At 39.0% G+C, this 11,301-nt stretch overlaps 1 protein-coding gene across 1 annotated transcript in view; it reads right to left on the bottom strand.

Moving 5' to 3' along the window:
• IFT57 (intraflagellar transport 57) overlaps window positions 1-11,301 on the bottom strand; it is a 19,608-nt gene that overhangs the window by 7,783 nt on the left and 524 nt on the right. The window contains exons 2-6 of the mRNA XM_009321380.1: window positions 8,902-9,064; window positions 7,698-7,816; window positions 6,678-6,768; window positions 3,327-3,395; window positions 2,660-2,782 (exon numbers count right to left, since the gene is read on the bottom strand). Coding sequence (XP_009319655.1) covers window positions 2,660-2,782; window positions 3,327-3,395; window positions 6,678-6,768; window positions 7,698-7,816; window positions 8,902-9,064 — 565 coding nt within the window. The remainder of the gene's footprint in view (window positions 1-2,659; window positions 2,783-3,326; window positions 3,396-6,677; window positions 6,769-7,697; window positions 7,817-8,901; window positions 9,065-11,301) is intronic.

An 11,301-nucleotide genomic window follows, 5' to 3' on the forward strand; every position in this document is an offset into this window, starting at 1 on the left:
TGCCAGCCACAGGAGCAAGCAAGGGTCTCAGCCACCAAGGCAGGACTGGTGTGTATCCTAAAATCCAGCTACTGGGAAGGACCGGTGTAAGTAAAACAAGTGAAGGGTTCAGTGCCAGCAGCTGGAGCGAGACTGTGGGTCCCCGGCCCGTGTTGCTGGTGCCAGCTGCTGGGGTAGGGACAGGCAAAACTTTGCATCTTCCCTAAACCTGCTACGCACGTGTAAAATTCAATAGCAGACTTAAAACTGAACTAGCCATTGAGTAGTAGGCCCTGGATCCAGGCCTGAGTATGAGGCAGGCAGAGGGTATATGCTGGTATTCAGGGGGACCCACAAACGTAGAGTGCCCTTAAGATGAGCGCATGAGTGTGTGCACCCGTTTGCTGGCAAGCATCAAGCTGGACTAGCTGGCAAGTAGAAGAGCAGTGAAACAGTTAAGAGGGCCCAGCATCCAGGCAGGGGGATCACAGACAGAAGGACCATGCCGATAGCTGAGGGATCCATGAATGTGCCTGTGCTTGTGAATCTAGAGAGAAGGCAGTGTGTGCTTTCACTACTGAACTTCAATCTTAATTAGCTGACGAGGAGGAAGGGGGCCTGGCTGTCTAAACTTATATTTTACAGGAGTCCTACAAGTGCTGTTGAAGACAGGGCCTTGTTTACGGCAGTTTGTGTAGCTGGCCACGTCAGGGTCCTCTGTGTGTCTGTGTGATACATGCTTCTGAACCTGCAAACAAGAAAGAAGCAGCAGCTGCATCCATCAGTCTGGGATGGAGACCCGCAGGCCCCCAGGCACACGGGGCTGGGCTGTAGCACCTGAGCAACAGGAATTCCCAATCCCGGGGCTCCTGGAGGATACAGCCACTTATAATGCCTCATAACAGGTACAAAACAAATCCTGGCTTTAAACAGCTGCACACTTAAACATGTGCCATCCTTCAATCACAGGCAGTTCCACCGATCTGAAGTGAGGCTATCCCCTTGCATACAACATGCACATTAACTACCAAAAGACTGGTGCTTCTGTCTCACTATCCCAGAAGAGCACAGCCAAGCATCTCCAACAAGCTATTCAGCCCATGAGGTTCACCTGCTGTCTACCATTGTGCTGCTGCCCACTATTCTTTTCCAGAACAAAACAAAGGCTAGTAGAGAAAATGTGCTTATGCTGTATGTTGGGTTTTAAGTTTGCAGCAGACTCAGGATCTTTTGTTGGTCTGGTGACAATTGTTCACAATTTGTCAAACTTTGGAGTTTAAATAAAAACAACAAACACCCAGCACACACACCTCCCACCCCTGCCCAGGAGTTTACAAATAGGTTCTAGTTTCTAATGCCATTGATTAAACCATTAACCCTCTCCTGGTACTATGTATACATGCACCGCGTAGGAAACAGGACATGATGCTTTTCTTGTAGAATGAAAAAACACCAAACACTTCTCTCCAGTTATTTCTGAAAGCACGATAGCACAGAAGCTAGAAAAAGAAGAATCCTCTTTTCATGTTCATTTTGACATATTCTTTAAAGCCAAGAGATGGTGCATTAAACTGGAAGCTAATAAACCTCAGTTCTTACAGTGGCTTTAGTTTTCCATGTACGTCTCTATAAGTTTTCATTTCTTATTGTGAGAATCAAGCATGATGTTCTCCGTAGCAGATGGGCTTGCTGAGGATCAGAGAAAGGTGGCTCAAATCAGGCAATTCTTCACATAGAAGAATGCAGTATAGCATAAGACAGGCAAGCGATTTAACAGAGTTGAGAGCTTAGCCTATTTTGGGCAAGATAATCATCTTCCATTGAATTCTGTATCACTGCTACAGATTGCTCCAACACCCCAACTAGCTGGGTCACAACAAATGAGCAATTTCAATACTGCACCGATCTGTGTGTGCTATACAAGCTCCTAGAAAGAATGTTTATGGCAATGCCAGGAACAGGTCCTAGGTTTGGACTTTGACTTGCCAACAATAGATGTCTACTTCTAAGCTGCTCATTCTAGACTCCTTGGAGTAGATTATGGAGAGAAATACTCATTTCTAAGAAACGATGAATATCATCTTGAGGTAGTTATCTGGATAGGTAAGTAAAATCAGTCCAAAAAATACTCACTTCTTTTTGCTAAACATAAGCAGAGCCCATGATGACTATATCAGAGGTACAGATCTACTTTATTGCCATTTAAAGTTCAGCAAGATGAATTCCATGCAATCAACCTTTCATGTGGCTGACAAATTTAACAGCTGAAAGTTAAGAAGTTCCTCAGCTCTCTTCCAGGAAGATGTTTTAATAGCTGCTAAGCTGAGGGTATAATTTTTCAGAAGTATGAATACATTGGAGATGTTTAACGATTTAAGAAGTTTCCACTGAATAAATATATGGAAATAAATATATGTAAATAAGGTACCCTGCAAGTAGCAGAAAAAATTATTCTTATATATTATTGGAAAAAAAACCCTACTGAAAATTATTGCTTCTAGGGTAAAAGTAAGTGACAAAGATTCAGACAAGATAGCGTTGGAGAGCCCATTATTCACAGTTCTTGGCATTACAAAAGAAAAAAAGTTGTAAATGGAAAGTAAAACATTCAGCCAGTAAACACTGGCTGAAATCACACTTTAATCATCGTGTGTACACATGCAAAGCCATTCTCACATACCTTATTGTCAGTCCTGACCGTAACTTTCAGCTGTGGAAGCACACGTTCCACTTCCAGATTCCACTCTGCTGCATCTGTTGTGGACTGTAAAATCTCTTCTTGCTTTGCAGAGTCATTCATGTCCTGTGTAAAAATCACAAAGTTTATATACAAAATATTATCATTATGCACAGTGAGAACTGTTAGAAATCGTTACAATGGCTTACAGTGTTCATAGTCAGAAAAAAATTTATATCCAGAATGATCTAGACTAGAGATAAAACAGATTTCTTTAATGGCTTTCTTTGAATTCAAAAAGACTAGGAATTAAAATAAATATATCTTCTCATCATATTTAGAATTGAAAAGAATAAAATGTATATAATAAGAAATTATAATACATTCCTGAAATAGCAAGGAGGGGGAAATTAAAATATATTCAAGAAACTCATACCATGTTTCCCTAAAAGTCTGCAAAAATTTCTTGCAAATGTTTCCAGCAACCTTGCAGTGATAACAGTTTAGAAACTGGATGTACATTTTTCTTTTAAAATAATGATATATTTCAGTTGGAATGTTTTTTCAAGTTTAGACTACATAAGGACTTTCACACTTAAATCCAACAGAAATGAATTGCTGCTACAGACGTAAAAATCTCTCAAGAGAGGACTGATGGATAACAACTTACCGATCTGTACGTTTGTGCCTTTAGAACATTCAGGTCAATAAAATTTTCTTCATTGTCTGACTCTTCTTCCTTAAGGAAAGTTGCAAAGTAAGACCAGTAAGTATTGCACAATCTTTCTCCATAATTTCTTTTTGCAGGAGCACAGGACAAGGAGTATTAAATTCCAAATTTCCAACATGGAGAGTTTATGATAATAGAGCTCGTATTTACTTAAAAATCTTATGAGGAGACACAATATCTGGGACAAGTTGTAAGATGAAAGCTACCCCACATTTCTCTCAGGGTGCCACAGTATTTAAAAACTAAACCAACCAACCAAAAAAAAACCCCAAACCTAAGCCCTCTCACATCAAACGGGCCATTATAAATAGTTGTATGGGAACTGTAATTTCTTACGTGTTTCCTAAAGCTTTGCCTTAAAAATAAAACCAAACCAAAACAAAAACCAAACCACAACCAGACCTGAACAACGTTTTCAAGATGTTGTCTGCACCACAGATGGGGGGTTGCAGAACGATGCCACGTTTTAAAAGAGTGCAGAATGATACAACTGAAATTGAGGCAATCGATTTGTTTTCTTGCCCATGACACTACACACTGGGCTGACGGTTCTATAGAATTATCTATTGTAGTCTCAAAATTGCGTTCCTCAATGATCACGATCAGCTCAGAGCCCATCACTGCATAAGTCAAAGATGCTTTTGCCGTGCATTACCCTCCATTCATCTATACTGAATTTCCCCTGCCGTTTTATCACCCGTACACTTCACCCTTATACACCTTGTCCTTCTGTAGCTCTTCTGTTAGCCATTGCCTTTTCCACCAAAGTCAAATTTCATCATTCACCGCCTTTCTAGACAAATCATGAAACCTGCAACACAGGTCTTAGTGTAGAACCCTTCAAGACTCAGTGAAAACCTGGGAGCTTATTCCTGTACCTTACCTAATTTTTAACTAACAGGGACCACTTTATTTTCTTCTGGCATGTTTGGCTCCTAGTCCCCTGAATACTTGCAAGAAATTAATGGTGACTAGATTGGGATTATCTTTTGCTAAATGGACAATACATATTTGTACAGCGCTTAGAAGAACATATTACAACACTACTGTGACAACAAGACGACTAGTTATCAGAACTGAGGAACCAAACCGTGCAGATTTCCTTGCACGGCCAGCCTCACTGGCTACTGTTCACCTAATTCCCCAAGATTTACAGAACTAGGCTTGTCTCTGTCAGCCTCATCAATTTTATTCAGAAGAATCAAAACCAGAAGAACAATCGGTGAACCTCATCATTAGCATTTAACTACTGGAAATACTGCTAAATTCAATTATGGATACAGCTAATACATCCAGAACATATCGATATATTGGCAGCGACAATGGACTAGGGGAAAAAAAAATTACATCAGCATATAATTAATCCATGTAGAAACATTAGGGGCTCTAAAAAAGTGGTTATCCACTTGGTATAAACCTAGCTCAATGGTTTTATTAACACACAAACTCAGAAGAGCTAATAAAACATGTTAGGTTGCGAAAATCATGGCCTCAGATACTACCTGAGAGCAAATCCAGAGGTTCTTTGAAGGGTTTCAACTGTGCCTTAGTTAACTGTTTCCTCCCCACTTCCCAATTTAACAGCTTAGATCTTAACGAGACACAGAAAAGAGCAGACAGCTGACTGTTTTCATATTTAAAGCTTTTAGCCAACAGCTTGCATTTCTGAGGCTGGTCAAACATGCAATACAGAATGTCTCTTATTGTTCTCAGAATTATTCAAGACTTCTTCTGTGGAGACTTCAAAGCTGGTAAAAATGCAACCAGGCACCCACATCACAATATTTGCATATTGTATGAAATTTAAGAATAAAAGTTTGGAATTTTTCTTGGCTAATAAAAATGAGGAAAACAACACAATACTTAGGAAAACTGTGAGAAGAGGAAGAAGAGAAGGAAACTCTTCAACTGTTACATTCTTGTGGACTATTGTGGCATATAAATTGGGACTATGATCAGAACCATATGATAACATTACTGGCACTCTATTTCCAACTTTTATGACCTTTAATTTTTCCAAAGCACTTGAAAAATCTGAATGCAAAAATGGAACAGTTGTGGCATTTTCTATCCAATATTGCTGGGCCTTAACACTCCAGAAAATTGTTTTCTCCTCAGGTAATGTACTGGCCCAGCAAATGAACGCTTCCAGGCTTACAGCTTTCGATATTTTGGTTTTGATCTACATTTATTTCGCACAGAATCATCAGCTTTTGGAGAAATCGGATGTGAAACTAACTTCTTTTTGCAATTTTCACTTTAATTGTCTTCAGCTAACTTCTGTCTCCAGAAAAATCGTGTTTAAGTCAGCAGTACAAAGACTCACTTCAAGGAGACTGACAGAGGCCTGTGAAAATGACAATGTCTTGTGATAACATTATGCTACCAGATAACAGTGAGACTCCAACTCTCATAAAAAAATCTTCTGAGAAAGTCAATCAGCAAGAAACAACTTCCGTTCAACATCCATCCATCAGTAAGTCGTAAAAGCATATTTGAACTTACAGCTGTATTTCATAGGCTTTCATAGACGTGACAACTTCACTGTAATTATTATAGTTAAAAAGCAGGAATAAATAAAATAGTTCATCCTCAAACATTGCCATCTTGTTGGTGAAAGGTATTTCAAAGCAGACTTATTCTGCAGTCAGAACGGATGATTGGATATTACCATTTCATTGCTGGAATATATAGTGATGAGCTGCCTTGACCTTTCTCTACAGAAACAATTTTGCAAACTTTATTTAGGTCTTTGCTGGTGTTTTTAAACAAATGCTCAGTTTCCAGTTGTTCTTTTCTGTCTGCCCTGTTCCCATATCTTAAGATCAACTAAGTACCAAAGTTACTGTTTCCTATTTGCAGCAAAATCTGAGTTACAATAGTGAGCGCTCCATTAATTAAGCGCTGGGCAAATTTTAACGAAATATTAGCCAATTCTGTAAACAGGGATTGAAGTTTCGTTTAACATCAACAGCTTGTATCAGCAGAAAACAAACAATTCTGAATCTATGCAATTTTAACGTATGGTTAGATTCCACTTCACTTTACACTAACTGTAAATGCACACAAGAACATAAGCTCTGTCCCAAAGAGTTAACAACCTTATCTGAAAGGAAACAACAAACTCTACAGAGAAGCCGGAGATGCAGGAAAGGAGATGCAGGAAAAAAGGGTGATGGAACAGCTAGTAGAAAACATTTCTTAAACAAAGCCAAATAAAATGAACAATAAGAAAAATTTCCTCATAGCTGACCAATACTGGTATAATCAAAACCAGTTAGGTAAACCTACCACAACATCCTCTTCCAGTTTATTAAGCGTTAATTCTGCATCATCTTCTGTTATTTCTTCTTCTTCTAGCTCTTCTGTTGGATATGCTGGCCTGAAATTAGTTCAAAGAACAGCAGAGCTTTTTAACACAGTAAATTGGAAATACCTCTGTAAATTGCTCCTAAGCAAACAAAACATTTCATGAGAAGTATGGATGATGTGGAATACGACTAGACAGTGTCTCACACACTTAAACAAAATTAAAGCTCAGCCTTAAAAGTCTTTTTTTATCTTGGACTATCTTAAAAGTGAGGGTTAGTTATTATGCCAAGCAGTACAGTACATTCATACTGCAAAGACATCTGGGGATTAAACTCTGAGTTGTTTTCTCTTTCGGTCTAACCTCTTAGAATTTAAGTGCAAGTCACCACAAACTCATTTTCGGCTTACAGTGGAATTTGTGTATTAAATAGAGGTAACAGTAAAATATTTCCAAGGTAGAAATTACTACGTTATATCCATTTCAAAACCCATCAGAGAAAACGAATTAAATAAAGAGCACTTTTAAACAAATTTTCATATACTTGAAATTATCTGTCATCTAATTTCTCCTAAGATTTCCTTCATATTAAATACTCGAAGTTACTGTAGCCTACTTGTAACATGATCACATACCTCCAACTGAAGAGGTCAAGATTGATTGATAGAACCCAAAAGAATATTAGTATGTTTCAACTCAACTGTCAGATTAACAAGCAGTTATGCATAGGAAAATGACCAAAAAAAGGTCATCAGTCAAATCTTTATTAATTAGCTACGTCTATTAATGGCCCAAACTCATCCTTGCTGGTAATAGACTAAATTGTGTGAAATTGCATTAGGAATTAATTTGTCCCACTGCTTCAAGCCTAGTTGAATTTTGCATCTCACAAAACATCAAGTAAAACATTTTTGGTAATTACTATGTTTTGTCTTTACAATTACAACTTACGTTCGCTGGAAAACAATGCATAAAGGAGGATGCTTAAAAGTGTACTATACCTTTTCCAGCTAAAGCCAGTATATTTCAAGGCTTCTTCAGCTAAACAATCAAGAACATAGCACACTTGCTCTCCATAACCTGCCTTTAATTTTGAGGGAGGAAAATCCACAGGCCTTCCCTAAAATAAAGAGACATACTGTTTACTAACGGCTACCCATCAATTGAGTTTCCCCTCAGGGAGGTAACAAGATTTACTACACTAAAACCAAAGTGTCCATTGCGTATGAAGATTTTACCAATGTTAATTCATATTCTTCCCCTGTGCAGCTCCAGTCAGGCAACAGAAGGGAAAACAGAACAACCCAAGGAACAGATGCAGTGTAGAAATCTTAAAGCACCTGGTAAGAGGATACTCACAGGGAGCAGAAGAGTCAGAAGCCGCAAGGGAGCTAGATGGTCAAGCACACAAGTGACATGCTGGCAAGGCAAGAACAGCTATGGAGGAACTCAGGTACTGAGACTTAACCACCAGCTTTTCAACATTGCCTTGTTTGTTCCAGATTTTATTTACAAAATAGTTTATTTTTATTTACTGCTGTCCTACAGAATAAAGATCTTAGTTTTTTATCAAGTAAATCCTTTAGAGAACGGTGTTCTTAACATCATTCACAGCTGTTCCACAGTATAATCTTCCATAAGATCATACTTCCCATAAGTTGATACACTCTCCTGACCTTCGGAGGTTATTTTTAATATTGAAAAAAAGTCCCAATAGTTCCTGGCAGTTTATGCAACCTTTTATTCCTTAACAAAAAAAAATGAAGAAAACATGAACACAATTCTAAACCACCTTCTTCACTATGAATTATACAATTGACTTTAGCAAGAGCAGGATCACAAGCACTATGTAAACTTTCAAGATAAAATCTTTGTAAATTATACTACTATAAATGACCAACATATGTGGCACTCTAAGGAGTAAGCCTGATTTAATCCATTTTACAGATTGTGGAATAAAACTAATTGGAATCATATATAATATTGTAAGATCATTTTTGTAGTGCCAAACAGTTAGCAAGTAGGTACACACAGTATAAACTTCTAATTAACTAATTAACATAGTACAAACTTATAGACAGGAAAAGTCTGTCTAGTCCTTGGGAACATAATCAGACAGCAGAAAAAGTGCGTCATTACTGTTATTTCTGAAGGTGATGCACGTGCTTGAAATACACTTGGGAAAAAAGCATGTTCAACACTTACAAATGATCGCAATTCTGAGAGTACATTTGATATTGTTGCATTGGGGTCATCGTATTCTTGTGGCTGTTCGAAGGGATGTCCCGCTTTAGTGATCAGCCAAGCAGCAAGCATGCAAAACATAAAGAACTGCTCACCGGGATTAGTGGGCAGCGCAAAGTAGTGCCTGTTCAAAAAGGGGAAAAAATGGTAAATATTTTGAGCTCCTGAAGCTCTTACAGCATTATAGGCCAGCACAGGCTAGAAAGCAGTTTCTTTAACTGACTTTCTCAATGAGTGATCCATCTGAACTAAATTCAGAATGTCTAGTTTCACATATAACCACAGTAGACTAAGTTTTCTACATGCAGCTCATCTGTTTCCCGCTTCGAGTAAGCTATTAATCAACATTAGACTTCCAAGGAATGAAATGGAAACTGGGTACTCCTCCCTCCTGCCATCAGGATTATACAGCTTCAGTTAAACACCACCAAATTAACATTTCCACATAAATCCAAGTTACCTCTCTTATTTACCTGAGCAGTCTCAAATCACGATGAGCTCAATTCTGTTCCCATTTAATTTTAGGGATGCAGAATCCATCCTATCACTTCATAAAATACCACCACTGACTAATTAAAAGCCTATGCAATTAATTCATTCAAATGTCCCTTGCATAACATAAAATACTTACAAGCTCAAAAGAATCAAAAGTCAAAGATCCGCAATTGCCAATAACTTGTAGGCCATGAATGAGCTAAGATTTTACTATATCTCTGGCATTTTTCACAGGGCAAGTGATTTACAGTGCAAGACAAAATTTAAATTTGAAAAACATCCTCTGAATAGATTAGCAAAAGTGATCGATAACTACTGTCAACATCATACAGCAAACGGCCTACTTCAAAAACAAAATTAAAATGATCCATTGCTAAAGCTTTATACCTTTACCCGTGACACTGGAGACCAGGGTGGATTTGTCTCATCTTTTACCTACTTTAGACCACATTGAAAAATGCTTTAGAAGCGCATATTGCTCTCCATTAAAGGGAGTTTAGACAAATAGCCCAAAGAAAAGTATCTGTATTTGGGTATATGATTATGCCCCTTTAAAAATAAATAAATACATAAATAAATTTTGCATCAAGTGACTGCATGAAAACTTGAATGGCACTTCCCTGAGGAGGGGAGAACAAATTTACTGAAGCCCCATTGCCTAAAGAGATAGATGCGTCCTCTTTCTGCATATTGTCCTCATCCATGCCATTATACCGCAGTAACCTCACCTCCTGTTCCCTTCTTAACATCCCCAAATGCTCTTGCTGACAACAGCAATACATCCAGTTCCTTTTGTTCCAAAGTTCCGCAAACCTTTTCCCCTTCCCATGTTCCTCAAGAGTAGCAGGAGGCTGGTGTACCTAAATCAGTGCGTAAGCTCAGATCAGGAGCATGTTTTTGAAGCAACCCTTCCACCCACCCTCACCTACTGTGCTTTGGGTCACTTTAGAGAGCAAGGTGCACAAACTGGATCTATTTTGGATCACACTGAATTGAAAGATGTGGTTCAAATGAGAATTCAGTCCATAAAATCAGACCACAGTTAGTCCCCCCAAAATATAAATCGTGTGCACACTGGATACTTGGAACCAAACTCTTCCCCTTACAGATACGGCTGCTCGCTACCCTTGCTCCAACTATACTGATGGTCTGACAGCTGGCTAAAAACAGCTTACAGCCACTGAGCTCGTACTTGAGCCTCCCTCCCAACAAGGGAATAATTTGGACTATGTTTTTTCCCCCCTATCAATCTGTTGCTTATAGAAAGCTTAACCGCGTGATATGCTGGTTGAAACTGATGGATGGATTTGAAAGTTAATTGGGCAGGTGGATGCTGGGAGCACATCGGTCCCGTTTCCCAAGTTCCCCGTCTCCCACCATAATTTAAAAAAAAAAAATTTGTTACATACAAAACAAATATGTATTAGATATGAAAAAACAGACTTAAAACCAATGGGTCCAAGCCCCCTTACACGTACACAGCCCCCACAAATAGTTACCCTGAATACAAGAAATTCATCTAGGGTAGAACTATTTTTTGCAGATAAACCGGCATGCAAATATTCAAACTCAAGTTATCTACTGGGGGCAGGGAAGGTCAAGTGACTATTTCCTTATCACATCTCAGCCTATAGAGGGGCTTCCCGTTTTGAAAGCTTCAAAATCATATGGGAAGCTGTGAAGTTGACCGGTTTTACTTGACCCAGGCATCTCGCCATCGGAGCGCCGGCCTTCCTTCCCCGATACCTGACAGCCGGGGGGCTAACCGCCCGCTGGGACTTCTTCCTGCTAACACCCTGGCTTCGCACCCAGAGGCGCACACCCGTGGTACATGTCTGACGCCTCTCGCTGCAGCCGTGGAAGCCA

Source organism: Pygoscelis adeliae, unplaced genomic scaffold, assembly GCF_000699105.1.
Source record: "Pygoscelis adeliae isolate BGI_AS28 unplaced genomic scaffold, ASM69910v1 Scaffold363, whole genome shotgun sequence".
In the NCBI taxonomy this organism is placed as follows: domain Eukaryota; kingdom Metazoa; phylum Chordata; class Aves; order Sphenisciformes; family Spheniscidae; genus Pygoscelis; species Pygoscelis adeliae.